General features: G+C 38.4%; 3 protein-coding genes across 7 annotated transcripts in view; 1 reads left to right on the top strand and 2 right to left on the bottom strand.

Moving 5' to 3' along the window:
- LOC122720163 (probable calcium-binding protein CML11) overlaps positions 1-14,521 on the bottom strand; it is a 50,104-nt gene extending 35,583 nt beyond the window's left edge. For 2 of the 3 annotated variants that reach the window (XM_043946692.1, XM_043946694.1), the window contains exon 1: positions 1,747-2,067. In XM_043946692.1, the coding sequence (XP_043802627.1) occupies positions 1,747-1,857 (111 nt within the window). In that variant the 5' untranslated portion in view covers positions 1,858-2,067. Of the gene's footprint in view, positions 1-1,746; positions 2,068-14,153 lie in introns of those variants that run through there. The other variant, XM_043946693.1, reaches the window with a different exon arrangement.
- Positions 14,522-16,189: 1,668 nt separating this feature from the next.
- LOC122718258 lies at positions 16,190-19,325 on the bottom strand. Of its 2 annotated transcripts, XR_006347350.1 has the most exons (4): positions 18,576-19,325; positions 18,102-18,261; positions 17,569-18,025; positions 16,190-16,240 (listed from the first exon to the last, which is right to left on the bottom strand). XR_006347350.1 is itself a non-coding variant. In XM_043943139.1 (3 exons), exons 1-3 carry the CDS (start codon positions 18,745-18,747, stop codon positions 17,623-17,625), a joined length of 735 nt encoding a protein of 244 aa, XP_043799074.1. In that variant the 5' UTR covers positions 18,748-19,325; the 3' UTR covers positions 16,818-17,622. The 2 variants fall into 2 exon arrangements, 1 of the variants encoding a protein (XP_043799074.1); XM_043943139.1 differs by lacking the exon at positions 16,190-16,240 and having other exon boundaries at positions 16,818-18,025.
- Positions 19,326-20,847: 1,522 nt separating this feature from the next.
- LOC122718267 (probable fatty acid-binding protein) lies at positions 20,848-24,097 on the top strand. 2 transcript variants are annotated; one of them, XM_043943166.1, is made up of 4 exons: positions 20,848-20,975; positions 21,036-21,160; positions 23,085-23,356; positions 23,908-24,097. In XM_043943166.1, the coding sequence occupies exons 2-4, from the start codon at positions 21,088-21,090 to the stop codon at positions 23,959-23,961; spliced, it is 399 nt and encodes a 132-aa protein (XP_043799101.1). In that variant the 5' UTR covers positions 20,848-20,975; positions 21,036-21,087; the 3' UTR covers positions 23,962-24,097. The 2 variants fall into 2 exon arrangements, with proteins under 2 accessions (XP_043799101.1, XP_043799093.1); XM_043943158.1 differs by lacking the exons at positions 20,848-20,975; positions 21,036-21,160 and adding an exon at positions 22,754-22,910.
- The last annotated feature ends 76 nt before the right edge of the window (positions 24,098-24,173 follow it).

Genomic DNA, 24,173 nt, shown 5'->3' with positions numbered 1-24,173 from the left:
AAACGTGTTTTCGCGCTGTTCTCGGTAATCGTGTCACGCCTTGATGGCCGGCTTGACGTTCACCTCCTCCATACGACGATATATTGCCGGCAATATCAACACCCAGTAATTGATGGGAGTAATTGATGCGGTCCGTATCAACCGATCAGATTTCGACACGAGGATCTCTCTAAAACTATTATAAGATAATTATATAGATAATTTGCCCGATTTGAGTCGATTTTCATTTTGATCCCCAATTGATCATTCTCTGGGAGGGGAGGGGGTAAACGATAAATTTTAACTTTCTCTTGATTTTTAATCTTGTAAAGAAATTAAAAAAAAAAAAAAAAAAAAAACAAAAATGGATAAGTCGGCGAGAAAGTTTGTCAATTACGATTTTAATTGAAGTGTGGATTTAATAACCGCAATGAAAGAGCTTAACTTTGAGTCGAATTGATTTATGAAAGGAGCATGGCAGAAAATGGTGGAGTGTATTTCGAGCGGCAGAAAGGAAGTTACGAAGGCGGTTAACTCTATTTAAAGAATACGAAGCTCCGTGTTACTCGGCGTACGATAAAAGGATCTCTCTTTTAGACGTAGTAGAATATCGACATAATGCATACACGTCACGACGATAAACCTGGGATCAGACTACTCGTTGCAAATTGCCGTCAAAACGAGAAAAACATAGCTCGGGGGCGCGGATCGATCACAATCTTTCGGTAAAATCAAGCTTGCTACACGCGACCGCTATAAATTTCATATTCTCGGGCAAAGAGAAACGGGTGCTCGTAATTTTCGCGAATATTCTCGCGATAGAGCTCGAAATAGGAACGAATTAAATTTTTTCTTTTTTTTTTTTTTTAAAGTTTGCCCAGATTCCGAGGAGAAATCAAAATTTCGATTCGAATGACAAGGACAAGGAGAGGGACGTTCGATTTATTGAATTCCGCGCAGCTTTAACGGATCCTGGCCAGATCTGAAAAATTACACGGAACAGTATCCGTGAGAAGAATTTTCGAATTTCAAAGCGAACCGACGGAGAAAGTTTGAAAATTTCTTTTCTTTCTCTTTTTCCTTCTCCCTCTTCTTTTTTAATAAGTGAATTTTACTTTAACAAAAGGCCACGAATGAAAACTCTTCGCTCGAGGTTCCATCGTTGCAAAAGAGCGGTGATAAAATCGAATTCTCGTTAACTCGTCACGCGTTGGCCGATCGCTCGTGACAGTTTTGTGTCCTCCGAATTTCGACGATTCCTCGGATCGTGCGCCGATTTAAATTACATTTCATCGCCGCCGCCCATTGTGGACAACGTGAACGTAGACTATTTTCCCCTTTCCAAAGGGAAGGAGGGGTACAAATTCCATCCGAACGCGAATTTCTCGTTTCTGCCTCGTCTTGGCCGACCGCACAAAAGGGCGTGTCTTCGATACCTAATTATAAAAGCGGTTTCCATCCTTCCCCCGTAATCGCTCGTTAGCCATTCCTTCCTTTTTTTCTCTCCCCTCTCCCCGATTAACCCGATTATCGGACGGTTGTCTTTAATTAGCCGCGTAATTAAAATTCCTTTGGCCGAAACTCGAAAAGCAAATCGATGCAAAAAATAAAGCGTGGAGAAGCAACAAACGCCGGTTATCTCTCTCCGCGAAACCCGTTCCTTCACTCGAGCGATTAATGGCCTCAACTAGAAACTAGAAAATGGCAGGATCGAAAGAAGAATTATCGGTTGCCCGTTGCAATCTATCATGCAGATAATTCGATTACCCGTCTCCTTTCGAAGCCAGATGGTCCAGTTGCAGGCCAGTCGGTTAATGAAATAACAGGGGACAGGGCGATACACGCGCAAGTTCCATCCGCCAGACACGGAAATTGCATTGCCACCGATCTTCCAAAACATCGTTTCTGCCGGAATTAAGGCGGAAGTCGTGGGATTCGCCATCAGTTTTCTCGTCTCGATCCGTCTCGAAAGCGCGGCCGCGTCTCATTCACGTATATTGAAGCGGCGTGATGACACGCGCGCATCGTTGATAACCTTCTCGACACACGGACCGCTCTCCGATTATTTCCTCCCCCGTGGAAACTCGATTAGCGACAACGACTGGACTAATCGCACGACAAGTCGGAGGATCTCGTCGATGAGGAGACGTATCACACTCGTGCCTGTTATCGTCCCCTACTTCGTTTCGAAAGAGTGGCGAAATTCTAGTGGAAGGGCAACGCTCTGACTCGTATCGAGCCCCGCAATAAACGCTTAATTAACTCGTCTTAGAGGCGAGCAACCTAACGAGATGGCGAACGATTCGACAACGGGTGCTCGATAGAGGGAAGGAAGGGAAGGGAGACGATTAGATGGACGTGGGGGGGAGGGGTAAGTTAACGATCCCCCGAGGACGATGCACGAATCTTGGCGCAACGATCGTCGGAATGCGGCGGCGGCGGCGGTGATTAAAAGAACGCTTTCTTCGAATACCGATGAGAAAGGTGGCGCGCAAAATGGAATTTCTGATGATATCGCGGTTGCTTGGGGAGACGCTCGCGCAATTTTCTGGGTTAAGACGTTTAATTAAAACGCGCGATCGGAAACGGTGTCGGCCGGAAATTGTGCGAATTTCATCGAATTGGCGCGAATTGGGTGGATCAAAGTAAACGAACGAACGTCATGGAAACGTTCGCCTCGCCTCGCCTCGCCTCGCCTCGGGCGTAATTATTCGCCGTGGTTAATCGTTCCGTTTCTGAAATCGCGTCAATTAACGTGGTTAACAGGGTTTCACGTGAAACGAACTTCTAACCTGTTGTTGAAACAGACGTTGCGCGACGGAGTTGAATCGGCGAGTATCGAGTCTGAAGAAGAACCGAAGTAGAGATGAATCGTAGAATTAAAGCAACGCGCGACGAGCGTATCGCGGCGAAGGTGGAGGGAAAGCGTTGGAGATGCGAGGCGGTCGATGAGGGATAGAAAGGGGGATAGGAAGAAGGAAGTTTTCGAAGGGTTGAGTCGGTGGCGCGATAAGACTCGGCACTCGATCACTCTTGTCTCGTATTTTGATTGAACGAGAAACGAGAAAACTTCGACTGACTTGAACGCGCTGACGATTTGCATGCGACTACCGAGTCCGTGCCAGCCTGCATACGGGAGATAGCATTTTATGCGGCTATTAAACGTTTAATTTTTTTTTTTTCTCTCGCTGGAAAAAAGATTGGCGGAACTATCGAGACGCAAAAGTTACGTTAGTTTCTCATAATTGATCTTTGGTAAAAACGAGGAAAAAAGTAAAATGTTGCGATCGATTTCGAATATTCGTAAAATTTACGTAATTTTATGCTTCCCCTGTAAAAATCAACACCCTATTTCACAGATCATATTTAACGAAAAAACAAAAGAAGCGAAGGTAGCGTATCATCGATAGCGATTTATCTTTAATCGGAATGCATATATTTAAGAAATTATACACTCATATATATATATATATATATATATATATTCGACGAGAAATTTCATCTCGGATTAGTGCAATTTGTAGACGACGTGTACGCGTGATTACCGCGTCTTGCGAAATTTACATAAACGCAAACTGCTACGACAAGCTGGTATCTCGTGGTAAGCGAGTAAGCAACTGCCTGCTCGACATTATTCGATCAACGAGTCGACCACCGATTCCCCGAGAATTCCGCCTGCGCTGACCGCGTCTGGCAGAATCTTTCTAATATTCAAGAGCGAGATAACTAGATAAGACACAGGCCGAGTATATCAGCGGTTAAAGTACCGCCGTCCCATCCTCTCTTGTCGCTCAATCTTCTCTCCCTCCGATCGTTTTCCATTCTACCACCTTTTACGACCTACCTCCTTCAAAATAACGTCGAAACCTGTTTCTCGCGCGCGCGACGGGGCCAACGAACCATTTCTCTCCAATTCACGGGGAGGTGTTGGGCAATTTGACCAGTACTCGGTGCTAATAATAATAGGGAATTACCAAGAATTAACCGATTAATCGGCAAGCTGGAAAGGGAGAGAAACGCGTTGAGGGCGAACTCGTTAGCGTTGCGGCTGACCGCCCGTTTACGACCGATTTCGCGCGACACGCAGCCATAATTCAGCTTATGAGAAAGGAAATGATGCCGAGCTGCCGATATTTCTAATCCCTCGAATCCCGCAATTGGAACGTCGGTTTCGAGTCCTCGATCCGAAAGTTTTCCAATGGGAATTCGATTCATTATTTCGTTTATTTACGTTTACTTTTCTTTCTTTTTTCTTTTTTTTTTTTTTTTTATTACCAAAGAAAGATAATTCTATTCGATAACGAAGGTTATCCGATAGCGATCGATCGAAGGAAAACATTTTACACCTCACCCCGGTAAGGGTTGAAAGAACAGTTATCGCGATTTTCTTCAACAAAGATTTATCTTTCGACGATACATTTCTTGGAAGATGAGATGAGAGGAAAACGAGGTCGAGATCGAAAGAAAACACACGGCCTATTTCATACCTTCCCAAGATTTTTCCCTCTGTCTCTATTACCGCAATCTTTCTTTCCAAACGATCGTTATTTCTTTTTAATAAAGAAAGCGTTTCGCGAAATTCGATCATCGATATACGATAATTTATATTGTTCGAAATAGATAGAATCGAACAAAAAAAAAAAAAAAGAAAAAGAAAGAACAATCGCGGCTCGAGTAACGACGATAAATAATAGACGGATAGACAACTCTCTCGTCATTCCGCGCTTTTAAATCACGCGCTTGTTTCCTCCTGTATTGAATAGCTTGATTATTCGCAACGGATCAACGACACCGTTCATCGCCTCGTCCATTAAATCCTTTGTTCCGTTCGGACGCGTATCTCGCGAGCCGAATAGCGGCGAGGCGAATCGAGACAGGAATACATGATCCGGCCTCGAGGTCGGCGACAAACGCGAGCCCCTCGAAACACGGCCCACCCCGGCTGGGTGACGCATGGGCCTACGTGTCGAGTGCGACCGCATACTCGGAGGAATTTAGCGTCGCTTCGCGCACGTGGATTCGACGATGTTCGCCGAGTGTTTTTGTGCTTTTCGCACGGGGCTTGCGCGTGTCGCGATATTTCCTCTTCGGGAGCTTTCTTTTTCTTTCTTTTTTTTTTTTTATTTTACGCGGCGAGGAATACGTGTTTCGAGGCGCGGCATGCTTTTTCGAAAGCAATCCAACTCGACTACTATACCACGAATCGCGAATCGAACGTGCGTTGAGAAAGGGAGGAATGGGAAAGGGAGGGCGATGCGGCTGGCCCGATGACGCGAAGAGCGCCGCAAGAAAGTGATTAAATTTTCTCGTTTAATCGTTCCTCGTTCATCCATCTTCGAAACGTCGTATCTCGGGTTTCAAATTTGTTACGACTAACGAGAAGCAAACACTCGCGTCGAAAAAGGAGAAGCGTCTCGCGATCTGGAGGAGTCTGTCAAATTCTTGGGTTATTATAATATTTCGTTGCTCGCACGATCCGAAAATGAAGTACTTGAGCGATACCCGAGCACTTGAACGAGATAATGGGAATAACAAAAGGGAGTAACAAAATGTAATGGTTGAGCGATGGAATTTTGAATTTCACCTCGTTGGGAAAATTGCAAATCTGGAGGAAACACGATTCGATGTGACTGCGAGCCGACGAGGTTAGATCGAGACGGGGATTTACACGTGGGCACGTTTCACACGGAAAGAGAAACGTGCTCGATTTTTGTCCGGTATCCATCGGATCGGTAAGGAAGGGGAAGAAAATTTGGAAATCTAGCTGAATCAGCGTTTCTTATTACGCGTGCTTGCTCGTTCTTTTAAGTTAAGGATGCTCGGTCGTCGAGAAAACTCGTTACCTCCGTCAAATTGTACCCGGGTAGCTCGCGAAAATCGGGGACAATGCAATTCGACGCTGAAAACTGAAAAGGAAAGGACGACTCTGCTTATCGGTTAATTACAGAGTACGCTGTTGCTTGCTCGTTAATCGTTTAAAAGTGCTACGATTACCGAGAAGATTTTTAATTGTTAGCTGAAATCCTTTCTTTAAAGGATAAAGCTCGAGAAGGAATTCGCTACTCGCGAAGGAACACCGAGGGATCGCCCAGGCAGTTATCAACTTGTCCCATCCTTGGGATAACGTGCTTTTATTTTTCAAGTTTTGCCGTTCCTTCGAGCTACACGACACGTTGCATAAAATCCGAGACGTTCCTTCCTTTACAACCACGCCACCGTGGTTAAAGCTCCCAACAGATTTACCTTTACTCGATATTCGTGCTCTCGTTATTAAACAAGAAAGGCGTTTCGCGTTTCTTTTCCCCGCCATTATTCTTTTACGATTACACCTCGGCCAAAGAATTTTCACGGTCATAACGGCCGAACGTTACGTTCTTCCCGCCCCCTCCCCCCGGATGGCCCTGTTATTTTCTTCTGCTGTTGCTAGAAATAAACCTTCATTATCATTTCCCGATAAAAGCGGCACGAATTCCGAGAGAAAAGCAGTGAAAAGATCGTCGCGCGGTAAGCCACGATACACGGGAATGTTTGCATATTCAATCGATGGGCATGCAGATGAAACGCCGCGCATCGATTGGGACCGAGAATGGGTGAATGAAAGAAGTAAAAAAAGAAGAGAAGGAGATGAAAAAAAGTTCGAGTTAGGTTTCGTATAAAAAACGTAGGTTGAAAAATATTGATTCGACACGACTCGAAACGCAACGAAAATCGATCGGCCAATTTAATTTCACGCTGTTTTGAAAGAAAAGAAAAGAGAAGAAAAAATAAACAAGAGCGCGGATATATATACATTCTACTCAAAAAATTCCTCTTATTCCTCTTGTTTCCTCTCTTCGCAACGACGACGAGGCAGAGCGGAGACACGACTCGTCGTGTCGAAATTACGAAATTTATTCTCGTTATAAACGAGATCGATGTCGCACACTGTGTCTTAATTTTAAAATATTGCCGGTGGATGTCGCCTTATCGCGACGTCCTTCGCGTTAATTGACTCCGATCTATCTCGCGTTTTACTACTCGAACAATAGCTGACATTTACGAACGAACGGTGGTGTCCGTCACGTTAACGATGGACATGCCGGTTGCCTAGCTTCAGGGGTTTGGCTCGACAGTAGTTTAAAATTAGAAAGTGCCGGTCTGCCGCGTACGATCGGTGTACAAGCTACGTAATACATCGAGAATACGCATAGCCCTCGGGTAACATCTTATCAATGTTTCCAATATACTCCATGTAACAACGCCTCAATAGTAGATTTTGATAAAGTGGATCATGATTTATCGAACGATTCTTTTTTTGCTTCAGTTCAAAGACATGGCGCGCTTTTTGTTGGTCGATTTGTTCGTCCTCCGTGACGAACGATTGCAACGCGCGATTATTAGCGATCGCTCAACGCGAGATGAAATACGATTATGCGCATTACGAGGATCATTCTTCGAAACTTTGCACCGTTCTCCCGCGAAGATAACGCGAATTTTATGACGCGTTTCAAATCGCGTAATTTTATCAGAGGGTGCAAAGGTAGACGGAGTTTAATTTACGAAATTGACTTTGCTTTTGCGCATTTCTCAACGAGTTACGTAAATCATTAACGACCGGCCCGAATGCTCGTATATTTTATTTTAACAACGATAAATGGCCAGTCGCTATGATGAGCTATATCTTTACGGTTATATCGATGTTGTGTCTTTGTACTGGGATTCCCGCGATTAAAAATATTCTATTTACGAGATACGTATTCGATAAACGAGGCTTATACAACCTCGTCTTTCAATTTATCGCGATTCCTTTCCAATTTCACGTGTCGTGATATTACAAATAAAGATAAGTATCGCGAAAATAAATAATAATGTTTACAACTCTACTCTTAATCACCGTGATCTTTTATATCTTATCTTCGACGCAAGTACTATAATGAATGGGAGGATATTTCGTTTCCCTCGTAACAAACAGTTTAAATACATTTATCGATTAAACGTCAATTTCATCGCGTAATTACAAAATTCACTTTTCTCTATGAAACTCTATATAATATAATAATAACAATAATATAATAATAACAATATATATAATAATAATAAATCCACCATAGATCTCTGTTACTGTTACAAAACTCTTTCCTTTTTTCTTTTTTTGAACGATTAAATTTGAAAAAAAAAAAAAAACAAATAAATAAAACGGAGTATATCGACAATTTCTCAATTTCTCTCTGTTGAAATTAAAAGAAAAAAATTGCACGTTCCCGCGAAATCCTCTCTGTCTGCTCCTTTCCGAACTTTTCGTCTGGCGCAAGAGACACATAAATATAATTTAATTTCCACTTTTCCCCGAATCTTATTGTTCCACCGTAAAGCCTTCATTATTCGGGAGACGCGAAATCCCTGTCCCCTTAATTTTCCAGGTCCCCTTGCATATTCCTCGCTAATCCCCCGACCATCCCCTCCGTTTTGATACGGATAGTCGCAGATTTTTCCATCCGCCCCCTCGTTTTCCAGAAACTGGGCGCATGCACCGAGTTGGGCAAGAAAGTTTGGAACAATGAATAGAGTTACCATGCGAAGTTACCGCGAGACGTCTCCTCGCTAGCAGTCGTGGGAACGATACTGATTTAAATACCGGCTCGTTTCCCTAATATATTCCGGTATCGCGGTATAAAAGACAGCCGGGTATTTGCTAAAATGGATGACGAATGAGAAGAATATCTTGCTGTCGCGATTCCACCATTCAAGTTTGTTGTTGGTATTGTTACACGCTAGTATATACGCGAGAAAGCTACTCGAAAATCATAGTGTTTCGGGAAGTTGTCCTTCCCGACCATTGGATATTAATGATATTGGGCAAACTAATTATCCGAACAAATGCGAGAACGTGACGCGGTCAATTAGAATACACGGTACTAAAATAGCACCATTGCTGCTGCTGCTGCTGTTGCTGTTGCAAAATAATTTATAGAGGGACAGTGTTCGATCGACTCGAAATAAATAATTCTAGCTCGCCTTCCGTTTCCGTTTCGTTTTAACCCGGATCTCTCTCTCTCTCTCTCTCTCTCTCTTTCTCTTTCTCTCTGTCTTCCAATCGAAAACACCTTTGCGAGTTTGATTAAACGAAATTCGTAGCGGAGAAAAAAAATAATAATGGAGGAAAGAAAGAAGTTATTCACCGATATACGTTCGATGATAAGCGAAACGAAAGAATTTTTCATCCCGAGAAGGAAGGATCTTCGAAATGGAAAAATTGAATTTCGCGGGGGAAGGGGAAGCTCGCGGGCAAGAAGTTACATCGAGCGCTCGAACAGTCGAAATATTTCGGAGGAAAGTAGAGTTTTTGGCGGAACACGATGGCGAATATCGATATCGAGTTCCGAGTATCGAGGAGATTCGATCGATCCGTGGATTTTCGTCGCGGTTTACCGTATACACGTTCTCGAATAAATCCAGAACCGTTGGTATCGAGATCTTTGTTGACTCGAATTGGATCTAAATCCAATGGAACAAGCATCGCGAAATCTGGCTAGGAAAAACGCGAAGAAACAAAGCGATCGGCGGAAGAATGAAATTTACGCGTGGAACGAAAGCTTTTGTATTTCGCGGCATGAAGAGATAACTCGGCAGGTTATGAGAATCCATGAAATTTATGAGTCGATATCAATTAAACGCTTCGTCCTCGTAAACGTTACATCACGTCGAGTTTTATCTCGTTTTTATCGTTTCCAAGAATATAAATATATCGTGGATCATTGTCATCTAACTCGATCGAATGAAACATTTTTTACGAGGGGTTTGTTATTAAACGTGTTCGCTCTAATCGAAACATCTATTATCAGTGTTTTGATTGTCGATAAAAAACAGTACAGAGATAACACGCCAGAGAAGGAAAAAGAATTCGAGATATGTGATGTCTACGGTGGAAGAAACATCGAAGATGTTATTCTCTTACGCATTTCACCAGTGCCATTCTTTCTTGCTTTTGATTATTCGTTACGGGACGCAATAGGGAATGATAAATGGAAAGAATGGAAGTGGAATAATGGAAAGAATAGTATTACGTATCTAGCTTTATTCGGGAGGAGAAGAGAAAAATTAACGCCATCGTAAATTGTACATATTGTAATTTATAATGTAATCTGTGAAAAATTATTCTCAGAAAATATATTAATTCATTCGACATAGAAAAAATATTTTTGCATAATTATACCACGAAACACTCCTTTTTTCTTTTACGTCACGAATTAAATCGAGTTGGATGTATTGGAATGGACCACTAGAAATTCCTCTTTTCACCATAGAAATGAAATAGATATATATATATATATATATGGGAAACGAACGAATTAAAACAACAAAACGTTCATTTTATATATATATTTTTTTCCTTACAAATTATCGTAAAAAATGAGACCTGCCTAACTAAATTCGACCTTCCACACTGCTTTTTCATTTTCTATCTTCTCGCGAGCGCGTCCCTCCCTTTTCTCCGTGTCGGTATAAAAAGAAGCGGTTAAAACATAGTAAAACGCATCGCAAATGAATGAAAGAACATTCAAGTGTGCTGTCAAAGAAGAAAATGATATATGATTTCCAGGAATCACGATAATAACCAAAAGATAAAACCGTGTACATACTACGATATATATATATTTTTTGAATATCTTTTTTTTTCAGAAAACGTGCTCGACTTTGATTTTTCCCCTTTTCCCCATTTTGAAACCCGGTAGAGAAAGAATCTCCAACCCGCATATCACACAAATCGCGAAAGATATTTTTCCTCCCAAATTCCTAAATACACATTTCATTAATTTGAGGGAGATGAAGATCCGGTGGCGTTAATAAGTTGGCTCCCCTTGAGCAGTTCAAACACTACGGTCATATAATTATGAACTAACGGTTCGGTTACTTCCCTGGCTCATTAACATTTTCAAAGTAAACGTGCGCGCTTTGCGGTGACTGCGGAACGATGTCATCGTCGAAACGATGGCGGTGGATCTAACCCGGTTTTTGCGCACAATGCTCGGACAGGATCGCGCCACTACTCCTTTCTACGCGTACCGATGTCCAATTACACGTGGCTAATGCGTGGCTAATGCATTAAACATTATCGACCGATAATCTTAATAGTCGATCGATACCGAATCGAACCGAAAAACAAACATTTACATTTCTCGTTAACGTTGCTCCCCTTCCTTGATCAATTATAATTCACACCGGGCGGATAAATTTTGGACGGATGGGAAAAAAGATGAAAATAAACCGTATTCCGTCGAAAGCGATATTAAAATTTAACGACTGGCCTGGATCTATAATGTCGTAATTCGCAGATCGGTTAACCGAATAATTGATGGAAACTGATTCGACGAGCGTGGCACACGGAACACTGGACCTTCCAGGGATTTCAACGCGCGGGAAAATCCTGCTGAGATTTTCGATGGATATTTGGAGAGACGTTTGACAAAATTTCATTCTGACTGGAATACGATTTGCATTTCAACCGTACCCGCTTGTTGATTGATAATTGATCGAATGCGTGTCGTAGCGCGATACGATTTCCAAATGGCGTGATATTATGTGAAAATTCGCTTAAAATGTCGATCGAATATGTCGTTACTATATAGAGAATTTAAATATATATTTCGTGATATCTTGATTGATCCTTTAGTAGTAATCTTTTTTAGTAGAAAATTGTTAGATATCTTTGATCTGGATGTATAAAAGATAGATCAACAAATTATCTTAACCGAGAGAATTGTTCACAATCTCTGGAAGAAGCGGAGAGAAGAACGTGACATCGAAGCATAGAACTAAAGTACTCGATGAAATGTTTAAAACACGCTCGAGGGTAGTTTCTACTCGAGCAAAGTCAAACTTTGGTAATTTTAAAGAGGGGAGATCATTCCTCTCCATCTATCCGTAAACGTAACACGTGTCCGCTGAGTTCAAATTCAACGCATAAGACAAACAAAAAGACGGAATGGTAATCTAATGGTAATCTAATATCGTGCATCGTACTATAAAAAAAAATAAAAAATAAAAAAATAAAAAAAAGAAAGCGAGACAAAGCGTTGGATACGAAGTATCAAACTCGGGTTAACAAAATCGCAACGGCGCTTCAAGTGAAACAACACAATGCTAATCTCGCTCAGGAAGCGCGACAGGCTGACCCGTATCACTGTGTGGCTCGCGTAAACTGATAAAGCGGCGAACTTTACGGATGAAAGCGTACGATGGACCTTCCACTTTTCAACAAACGTAGCTATTCAAAGGGCCCGTTCGAAATCGAGCCGAGATGCCCACCTATGCATTCTTTCCGCCGGCGTCCCGTATCTGCCTACGATCTGAGCATTTGTCTCCCCACATGACACCATGTCTGCCCGGAATTTCGAACACTCGTCGATGATAATGGCATGTGGAGAATGGCGGAGAAACGCGGCAACCCCTACGAGTTCTATTCCGACAGAGGACAATGCCGAAATGTTCCCAAATGGTACTCAACCGAACAAGCTCGAGTGTTCCATCGAGAATTGTTACTTGTAAATAGGAGCGAGAAATATCAAAAGGTTGTGCACGAAAATTTAATTTCTTGACGCGAATCGTTCATACGAATACAGCTTCGATCTTTTCGAAATCGATGAATACGATCGAATAGTATTTGAAAATTCGCGATGGAAGCGAATTTTATTTATCGACTATCTCACTCGCTCTGGAAATAATCTATGAAACTTTTCCGTTCCCTGATTAAATTTGTTAAATTGAAATTCGGGATATTCACGACGAGCACAAATTCTTGAATCTGTATGATCTTGCATCGTGAGCACGACAGAGAACCGCGATGACTCGCGCGCCTTTGATCATCCCACTTGTAGTCGTTGTTACGTACAGAGAATTCCGACAGAGAATTCCGTGAAATTTACCAGTGACAAGGGAATACGGAATTCACTTGGAACCAATAATAAACATTTAGGATAGGACACCTCGTATCGGAAACGTACGCCGAGCAACAAGTAAAACAAGGGAAACTCGAAACTGTTTGAGTTTCGATTATTCTATTCTGGCAAACAAGTGATACGCATCTTCATATATATAATTTGACGCGATGTAAGGGCTATCACTGATAGGAGCATCATCGATTTGCATTAACTGTCTGTCCGTTATCATTCCATTGCTCCATTCTAAGACGCATACGTGAAATTACGTGTTTGGCAGAATATCAAATTCCAACCCCCTAAATCGAGCAGTAAACCGAGTTATTTTTACTAAAGATCTTCTACAGATTCTCTCGGGGGGTCGTGATGGGTCGTATCATTTCTTTTGCGTGGAAAATGCATTCTCGTGGGAATGCATTACATACGAGAGGCGTAATAATTCACTCACCTAAGCCCTGATAATACGAGATTCTTTAATGCAAAAGTTTCCACAATCGAAGATTACCCCGAGGCCCGAGAAGTTACCGGGAAAAGAAAATGAAAATGAAGCAAAAAGTTAGAATGGCACAAAAAGACGCCAAATAAGCGTGAAGCTAGATAATTGTGTGCAATTAAAGTCGCCACCCTGGACGTATTCATGGCTTAGAAGAACAAATTCGAAGTTTCCACGAGTCATTTCCCTGACACTAAATTCTCTCCACCTGTAAACAAAATGATTCTTTCTCCAATCCATTAAACTACGGAAAGATTACGATGTAAAATATATTATTGCTCGGATTATTGCTCGAATTTTTAACATTCCACCACCGCTATTCCCAGCACCATCTATCTATCGTATTTTTTTCATAACGAAACATATCCGTTGCGCATTTTTACTCCAATAATTAAGTAATGGAACGAAGTATATTATATTCAAAAAATATTTTCAAAAAATTCCAATCCCTCCCGAGAATTTTACCTTCCTTCCGTGTTTCTATCGAAATAAATAATCCGCAAATATATATATATATATATACTGCTTTTAATGCATTTTTTCCATTAAAATGATCGAGAGATTCATGGAGGTCCGATATGCAAAATATCATTTCCATCCGGTTCAAAGGTAGATGAAGAAGAATCTTATAAACGGCTCGAAATACAATTAAATCAGATACAACGATCTCAACTTTTCTCAATAAGGTTGAAGAGAAACGGGTCTGATGAAGAAGAGAGCGGAGGCGAGAAGAAGAGAGAAGAGACAGAAGAAAAATATATACTTACAATCAGTAACTTGATTTTGTTAACCAAAGGGGATGTCGTAAGGAACTTGTCGATGGCCGTAAATAGTTTCCCTTGCAGCATGGCAGCGTTTTCGGCGTCTCGTTCTTGCGAACATCCGGGCCTGATGTCCGCTTCTCCGGGGCTGGGCAACAACCCCCGGCAGTCTTGCGGGAAATCGCTCTTCTTCAGTCTCCTCGCGGGCCCTCGTGGCTCCTCCTCTCTTCCACCTGCCGCTTCTTCAAAGATCACGCTTTGGACGCCTTACTTCTATCCGCATCGAATGCCGAATCTCGAATGCCGATTCGATTCTCTTAAAACGTCCAACGAGACGAGCCGATCCTTTATTCTTCGCGGCACGGATATTTTTCTTTTCGGCCGAAGCGAGAAAAATGAATTGGTCCGAAAGAATCAGCAGAGGCCGCGCTTCTGATTTTGTCACGCACGTAAATGGATCTCGACGGTTTAAAAGATGCTTATCGAAAGAATTTGTCGTCGAGAATTTGTTCGTTTGTCGAGCTTTGGTTGAGCATAAGATAGATTCGAGAGCGAGGAGATTCAAATTTCTGGTATGATGGAGAATATCGGTTGCTCGACAGATAAATGTGTTGCGGTGTCTGTTTTATTCGAGAAGATTGCGCCGAGAAGATCGATCGACGATTTGGCGCAAGAACTTTGGCCGTGGCTTTCGAATGAAAACAGCTTGAAAATATAGCTTGCCTCGATACCACTGGCTCGCAAGATCTAAGGATTCGTGAATGTCGAAGGGTCCTTAGGGTCCCGGCGGTGGCGCGTTCTCGACATGGACTGAAGTCCGGAGCGGGCCGATGGATGCTGCGAGTTGCTCCAGAGGCAGAAGAACGCGCGCGCGAGAGAAAGCCGCGCGTGTCGAAGGGGGAAAGAGACAGAGAGCGGGAAGAGGGGAACGGTGGACGGGCGAGGGTGAGAGAAACGGCTAGGAGAGAGGGGTTGGTACGTGGAGATCGAGAGGGGACCTGTGTCTATTCAGGAAGGGAGTGAATGGGAGGGAAAGGAGGGTTCACCGAGGGTTGGGTTTCAACAAACGCCACTAGTTGCTGGTAACCCTTGCATGTTTACGCGGATGACGTTCTACACCGGTTACCTATTCTACTTACTAATATTTTAACGCTTAAATTTTAAACGAAAAATAATTGAAATAATTTCAAATTACGAATTAAATATAATTTTGTTAAGCAATGATCGATAAGCGAAATCAAAGTTTAATTCAAATAGATTCATCGTCGAACTACTGCGTGTATATAACAAGAAAAACGATTCTTTGTGTTCAAACGTACCGTGATTTTGTATTTATGATTTCTCTTTTTGTTTCGTTTTTTTTTAAATATCAAAAGTTGAACGAGAAAAAAGAAACGAAAGAATGGTATTCAGACACGAAATTCTATTGTTCGGATATTCAATGACAAAGGGAATAACGACGTGAACGACAAAAAGTTGCTTGCAATTTTATTCTGTTCCACCATAAAATGAAATTGTTCAAATATTATTCTCAAAAGTGTTTGAGATTCATGTAATTTGTATGGAAAACGAATGATGGGCAGTTTATATTTAAATGCGTAGGGGGCACGAGTTAATAAGCGTACGCATCAATATCAAAATACATTGTTTCGATGTTCGGTAAACGAACAACCCAGGTTAGTCGCATCGAATCGAAATTCAATTTATTTCGTACATTTCGTTAAAGAGATTTGGGTCAAAATTTCGTTTGAAATTGCTTTATATTCAGGATAGAGATTATACGGTATACGGCGACTGGGAAAGCAATGATTGCAGAAACCACAAAATCTTTTACTTTATAAAATTTTTAATCGATATTCAACTATAACAACTATATAAATAAATGAAGTGGATGTATCGTATTTTCGTTTCCTTTCGTATCCTAACTAAAAATGGGATGGAACATTGTGAATTTGGAATTTTGGGTGGATCTCATTATCTGCTATAATTAAATGTCTCGCATGAATATCTTGTTTTATGTTATTCTACAATAGAACGTCATCCAACGAAAGTTGGGAGGGCAGATAATTAAACCTAGTTGCGCTTGTTTCATCCTGTAAAAATAATGCGAGAAATAAAAATAAATGAACAATCTGTCTTCAATTGATGACACGTTGGTTATCGTGTTTTTTTTCCATATTTCAGATAAGGAACGAACGTTCTAACAAAAACATTAAATATTAATTATAGTTAAAACCCAACTTAAAATCGATTTAAGATTTAATTTGTTTTTAAGTAAAAAAGTATACGTCATTCCAATTAAAGATTATGACACTGAACTGCATTAAATCATATACTTAATTTTTGAAAGTTTTTATCATTCTAAAGTGATATTTAAAATTTCCTGAGCGTATCAAGATATAAATGATATTACAATTACTATTGCGTCATCATCGAATTTTTCGAAGAATAATAAATCGAAGTTGATACTTTTCCATATCAAATTTTTTATCATTGTGTAAGGAGAAATTTATGCGATTTATGATACGAAAAATGATTAAATAGTATATTCAATTATTCTTAGTTTGATAATAATTTTATTTCAAACTGATAAATAATCCATTAATTATACAAAATATGAATTATATATAATAATAAATCCTATCGCAAGTACAATCTTTAAGTCAGAAATTAAGTAAACATTTTAATGAAATAATGATTCAATTAAATATCTAAATATCTAAATTAAATTAAGTATTTCGATACTCCTTATATAGGGTATAGTTGAAAGTTCGAAATTGTGATACTAGTGCTGCCACCTGCCCACACTTGTCCAAACGCAAACGAATTTTGTATCGACGAAAAGTAACATTACGTTCAATATATTTTTCGTATATTCATCAATTATAATCTCACGCATCCACCATTCACGCATCATCCATATAGAATAGATATAGATAATATATCACTGATATCTATTTTAAATTACGAAAATACATATTATATCCTATGTCGAAGAACAATTATGTATATCATCTTTCCTATAGTAGAGTAGAAGGCATTATAAATTCTATTTCTGTTTCGGCATTTGTCAAAAGTAATTTTCCTCGCGTAATATCACAGGTATAGGTACTCGGTAGTTTAATCTTTTAAGTTATCGTTTTTTTTTTTACAAAAGCTTACTTATGTTCGAAACATTCTCAAATATTATCATTTCGCTATATTTACGACACAAATAATCTACGATCTACGATGTTATCAGATATTATCAGAACGAACTCAATCGAAGTGCAGTCTAAATATGAATATAACTCTCTTATTCGAAAGTTCAAGAGTATGTTGTGTGTACATTGAATCGATGAAATCATTGTCTATTTCCATACATAATTAACGAGAACGATAATAAAGAAATCATTTTTCTTGTATGGACTAGTATACTCACCCGATCTATAGCGTTTTGATTTGCAAATTATTGATCGTCAGAGCATCAGAATTATCATTGCATATCATCCGGAGGACGTATCGCCAGGGCCAAAACTTGTTGCATCTGTATCCGGACGTCGAGTTTCTTCTCTTCCGGTACTTGTCGGATGATCGGTAATAAGGAGAGCAGAAACATTTTGTCGTAGTCGTCCTCGTCATATGGAACGCGTTGGCTGCTGTGCGACGACAGGATATCGTGAATTTCATTATCGAAGGACGTGAACGACGTTTCGCAAAGCTGCTTCGGATAACGGGGGCACATTTTATAGGACGCGCCAGGTTGAAGATATTCCCTGCCTGTCGCAATGGAGGGAGCAGCATGGGCCAATGGTACATCGTATTCCTCGATCACCGGATTGTCAACTTCGCCCTCGCTTTCTTCGGATTTGCAATTATTTAACGTAGTGCCAGCATTTCTGTAATGTATACGAATATAACTATAAATGATGCGCCCTTTAAATATGAATGTTTGGACAATTGAATGATACTAACCGTTTGTTTTCCACCGTTGGCATCAAAAACAATAACTGATCAAAATACATATATTTCTTTCGTTTTCGACCAGCTGGCCCTAATTTTTGGGATTTCTGAAGTTTCAATTCTTTCATAAAATAATCACGGATATTTCTCCATTTTCCTCGTAAATTTTTTTCTGAAAATTATGAAAAATTGTTGTACGCGATAGAAAAGTTTAATATTATAAATATGGGAAATAGAATTGATCTCTAATAATCCTCAATCTTAAAGAAAATCTTAAAAAACAATCAATCATAATAAAAAAGCAAGATATTTTAATCTTTTTGTTCTTTTTACTTTGGATTACACAATTATTATTTCTTTAACCGATGAACGGAGGAAAAAAAATTTGTATCATCTAATTCTAAATGATTGTAGGTTGATTTAACTCGTGCTCGAATAAATGCGAGTCGAAGAATCCGGATCGATCGATCGCAAGAGGCTGTGTACCTTCTGCGTATCTCTCCTCGTCCGTCAAGAGTGCCCAATTCGGTACCATCACCTGGCAGACCTCGTCCCACGCGGTCATCTTGGCATTACGGTCGTTGTACTCGCTACGATTTACATCGTAAATTGCCGGTCGTTTCTCGATTTCCTCGATAAATTTTTCCGTATCAAACATATCGTGTGTCGCGCGAAGGTCAAATTCACCCTAGAGGTTTTCCGCTTTTTACCCCTTTCTTCTCCTACTTGTTTTTCGATAACTTTAAATGCTTTCTTTTTTTTTTTATTTCTTTTTTTTCTTTTTTGTAAATCAAAGAACAGAAATCGACTTAATAGCAATTGCAAAAAAGATATGGCACAATCTCGATTAAAAAGTTTCAATAATTGAACGAGTAAGATATGTAAGATATCGATTTAGATTAAGACGAGCGATCGCACCAATCAGCCGATTCGCGGTAAATGATTATCATGAAAACTCGTGCGTAATTAATGACGAAAATCGAGGCACGGAGATCAAGGAAAGAATTGGAAAAGAATTTTTTTGGACGGAACGTTATGATACCGCAAGTGATTTCGCTTGTGTACGCTACGCCGTCGCCGGCAGCTTGCGCGTCACTGCGGAGAAACCGTTGTACGGCTAGCTTGGTTTGGCATCATGGCGCTAGGCTGGCGTGCGGTTGCGGTTGCGGAGCGGAATCTATGCCGCTGCTATGCCGCAGCGTTGCCAAATCTACCCGAGACTGAAAAGACGGTGAAACCCACGAACACGTCGCGATTGCCTCCTTTCCTCTGCATGAATGTGTGTGCGACGCGTCCTCGTTGGCCGGTCGTCGCCGCCGCATTTCCAATGCGGTGATACTGGTGCGCATCGACCGCACCGGATTTATAATAATGCCGCCGGAGAAACCGGTGATCGGTTGGAACCGGTTGTAGGAGTAGTTCGATATTCATGCGCGAACAAATACGTAAATCGTTACTATAAATAGATTACCTATGGAATTATCGAAATTCGATGTGTAATAATTTAATATTGCATAAAAGAAAATACAAAAGTAGTTGATAACCTATATGTTTGTTTATATCTTTACGAGTACGAGGGAACGTTTAACACTGTTTTGTTAATATGAGATGGTTACCAATGGATTGCGTTTTTGACGTTGTTGATGCGGAATTCTCCGCAGGTTTCGACGTTGCCAGACATGATAGGCGTGCAAGTATACGTTGAAAGTGGCACGTTGCTACGCGATCATAGATACCGTGCTGAACAGGAATGGACGCGGACGCGCCGCGGTCACGTCGTCGCGTTTCCACCGCGCCATTATCGACCATGTCCGGCCGTTTGGCAAACGTAGCGAAATCGACGCCGGCTATCCATTGAATGAAACGTTATATGATCTTATCTTCCTTGTAGATCTTGTAGAAATATCTTTGTTTACAATGTTTTTCATAAATAGAAAATAGAAATTAAGTTTTAGGATGTATTTTAAATTGAATCATATGATAATGACGTATTATAAGTAAAGCTCACGTAATATATATAAGTTTTTGTGATGGAAAGTAATTAATCGTTTAATATGTTATTAGAAATAATTAAACTCCTAGTTTAATTGTAAAATATCACGATTATTTGACATATCGCGCGCAAATGCTCGTTATCCAATAAACAGCAATCTTCGACATAGTCTATTGAATATTTGCGCATGATCAGAAACACATTATGCTTAAAAACATATTATAATTAAATATTTAACAATGATTTTAGTTACAGCATTTAAATGATTAAATATAAATGTCAAAAAAAATATTATATATTATAATTAAAAATTCTTTCATAAAAAAAGCAATTTAAATAAAAAAATAAACATTTATTGTACATCAAATATTGTATACGTGACCATTACAAAGTTACAAAATTCTTAATTGATTTTTAAATATGTATTCCGTCATTTTCTAATATGCTATATTCTTATTTCAATATAATCCTACAAACCATTATGACCATACTACTACAATAGAAATGAAAAACAAAAAAGACGCGTAAAAAAAAAAAAGAAAAAGAAATTCCAAAGTTCATATAAGAACAAAAGAAAAACTTCTTGCAGCAGCTGCGAATATCTCAGGAGGGGACTGTTCGAACATGCGAGCTACGCGATGGAACAAAGATAAAAGATTTTCGAATAGGAAATGGAAAAAACATGAGGAAAGACGAGCGAGAAAGAGAGATCGATCGAGGGAACGGTGAAAAGGGGGTGAACGAAATGGAGTGAGAGAGGACATCGAAAGGAAAGAGGGAGGGAGAAGAAGACAGAGAGAGAGATATATATATATAGTTAGTTGAAACAGAGTGTACCTTTAACGCACTTCGTCCTCCCAGATCCTAGTCAGTCTAAAGCCGGCGACAAAACGGTGAGCATCGGCTAATTTTTTTATTATTTCTCTGTATAATCACAACTATCGTCCTTTCAGACCTATATTCCTTGGTCACGTGTTCGAGTCCAGACAAATTTGATCGATCGTCATGCCGGACTTCCTTGGAAAGAGATACAAGCTGTACAGCAGTGAGAATTTCGATGATTTCATGAAAGCGCTCGGTAAGTATGAATAAATAGTAAGTTAATTTGATTGTGTTTTAAGGCGGAAGAATGTTTCTTTGTGAGTCATACATGAATATAGACATGTTTTTAGAAAGTGCAGCGATAAATTCTATTTGCGATACATTACATATCATTGCACAAATTTTACACGAGAGATTACATTATCAACCAGTATCATTGCTGTCGAATAGCATACATTTTATATACCGCAATCAAAATAGAATATTCATAAAAAAACGTTACATATCATGTCATATTTCACAAAATGACATTAACGACATTTTGTTGCTTGATAAGATGAATATTCTAATGAATTTGATAAGAAAGTATTATACAAAATTATTATTGAAATATAATTATTGATATTGAGATTGCTTATAAAAATATTTTTAATGATTAATGTAATATGTTATTTAAATAAACTTATGATTTGTGTATCTATTATATAATATTAGATACATATATAATTAATGTTATTAAGATTAAAATAAAATAACAAATTTTAAAATATTTTGATATTGTCAGATAAACTTAAAGAACATGAACAACTAATGTTATAGAATGATCGGGAATTCCGTCACTAGAAAATTTAATTTGGCTACAAACGAACGATCTCATTTATAATATTAGATGTATTATAATGATAAATAAGATAATCAATTTTAATATGTTGAACTATGCTCCTATGGCTGTGCAACGACCTGACCTCACGCTTAATTCCCGCCATGTGCTACAGACAGAGTCCGATTGTACTCCAATTTAGCACTTGAATTAATTTACCGGCGAGATTAATAAATCGCAATTGTCAGTCGAATCGAACTAATGTATGGTACTTATAGAGTTGAGTTAATAAAAATATATTGACCGCATTGTAAAAGATGAAATAGAATTTCAAATAAAAGATAAGATACATAACATTAGAAAATTGTCAACAATAGTTGATGCGATGAAACAAACAAGTATAACATTAGAAAGTGCAAATAATTCATTTGTCATATAACTATCAACAGTTGTATAAGCGCGTCTGCAATATTTTCGCATTCTCATTACATTATAACTGGTTATTTCATAAGATTACCGGAAATTAAATAAAAGTACAAATTCATTTTGATCGACATCGCCCACACGTTGAAGTGTTGACGAATACGAATAAGGAATAAATTATTTCTTCCTCAAGTCAAGAGTGATTGAAAATTGTATAATATTTGGATATATAAAAATACGTATATTTTTCGCAAATTCGCAATGATTATATTTCAGATTTTGTATTTGTGATCATCTTTAAGAAATATGACTAAGAATATCAATGATATATAGTTATATAACATGAATCATGTTAAATATATAGTAGACTTTTATTTTTATAGACTACACATGTAAAAAATGTTGAAAACAAATATCATATATCCAGTGTAATTTAATTCGCGCAAACAAGATTACTGTAACTTTACAACTTTTGTTTTCAAAGATATGCGTGATGCATCGTAAAATCATAATAATCATAAATAATATCGCAGAAAAGTTCAAACTTCAAAGTTTAAGTATTTGCCATTTAAATTAAGATGCGAAATTATTTTCATTGTTCAGAATATAAAATATGATAATAGCACTGCTGGTGTTCAGTCTTAACTTTACTCTCATTGGAGACGCGTCACGCTTGATTCGTTCAAAATGCTGTCGGCCTTTTATAGAAAACGTTATAAACTCCAATCGAGTGAAAATTTTGACGAGTTTATGAAAGCTTTAGGTACGAAAATCTTTTTCGATTAAGTAAAAATTATTTTATATAAAATGCTTTCAATATAATTTAAAATTTAAATATTATAATTAAAATTTTTATGATTGATTTATAAATAATTAAGTTTAAAATGAGTTTTCAAATCTGTATATTTTTTAAACATAATTTTTTTTTTTTCTTTAGGTGTAGGTATAATGACACGTAAAGTGGGCAGTAGTGTGAGTCCCGTAGTTGAACTGACGGAGAATAATGGTCTCTATACGTTGAAAACGACTAGCCCATTCAAGAATACTGAAATAAAATTCAAGCTTGGCGAGGAATTTGAAGAAGAAACGGTAGATGGAAGAAAAGTAAAGAGCGTCTGCACTTTAGATGGAAATAAACTTATTCAAGTACAAAAAGGAGAGAAGCAGACCACAATTGAAAGAGAATTCTCATCAACAGAAATGAAAGCAGTACGTATGGAAAAAATATATAAACAAATTAGAAAGAAAAAAATTATTGCAATCTTTATATTTCCTTTATATTCCTTTAATGCAATCTTTAGATTTTAATCTTAGATTTAATATCTAATAGATTTTGATATCTTATTCTTTTATTATTATTTTGGTTTAATCATAAATATTGAATCTAATAAAAACTTGGAATTTAATAATCTTGATCATTAAAAAAATTAGAAGTTCAATAATTGAATTTCATTTTATGCAATAGAAATTCTAGTAGAGTTAAATGACACAACGAAAGATAACGGAGCGAACATCTAATGATAATAATGTCTATCATTGGTCAAAAGGTCCGCCAATTATTATGTGCTCTTCGTGACTTGAACAATGTAATAACAAGTTCAATAATAGAATTAATAATTGTTTCAAACTTGAAAGAGAGTTTTAAAAAAATATAGGATTCATGAAAAAAATGTATACTTAGATTCATATAAAAATAATTTTAAATATTATGTATAATTTTATATACATATATGAAAATTAATTTTTGTTTCATGTTACAGATCATGAAAGTTGATGATATTATATGTACAAGAGTATACAAGATTCAAGACTAAAAATTTTATTTAAGGAAATAACTTCTTCAATTAATGAATTATTTGATGATTTAAAAATTTTTTTCGCTAATGGCAATATAATATTTTTGACAAATAAAAAAAAGTAATATAAACGTTTTTTATACGCACAATAATACATGAATGTATAAATATCACTTATATTGTTTGAAAGATATGGTATTTCGCAATATAATACTCGATATTACGAAATA

Source organism: Apis laboriosa, unplaced genomic scaffold (assembly GCF_014066325.1).
Source record: "Apis laboriosa isolate Shangri-la unplaced genomic scaffold, ASM1406632v1 scaffold11_cov152, whole genome shotgun sequence".
Taxonomy (NCBI): domain Eukaryota; kingdom Metazoa; phylum Arthropoda; class Insecta; order Hymenoptera; family Apidae; genus Apis; species Apis laboriosa.
The sequence above is the reverse complement of the archived record's forward strand: the minus strand, read 5'-3'. Positions and strand labels throughout refer to the sequence as shown.

Excerpts from the sequence above, each read along its gene's own strand:
- LOC122718267 (XM_043943158.1), top strand. The coding sequence starts at position 22,835 with ATGCTGTCGGCCTTTTATAGAAAACGTTATAAACTCCAATCGAGTGAA. Across the intron at positions 22,911-23,084 it reads CGAGTTTATGAAAGCTTTAG|GTGTAGGTATAATGACACGT; the intron begins GTACGAAAATCT and ends TTTTTTCTTTAG. Across the intron at positions 23,357-23,907 it reads CATCAACAGAAATGAAAGCA|ATCATGAAAGTTGATGATAT; the intron begins GTACGTATGGAA and ends TTCATGTTACAG.
- LOC122718258 (XM_043943139.1), bottom strand. The coding sequence starts at position 18,747 with ATGTTTGATACGGAAAAATTTATCGAGGAAATCGAGAAACGACCGGCA. Across the intron at positions 18,262-18,575 it reads CGAGGAGAGATACGCAGAAG|AAAAAAATTTACGAGGAAAA; the intron begins GTACACAGCCTC and ends CATAATTTTCAG. Across the intron at positions 18,026-18,101 it reads CCAACGGTGGAAAACAAACG|AAATGCTGGCACTACGTTAA; the intron begins GTTAGTATCATT and ends TATACATTACAG.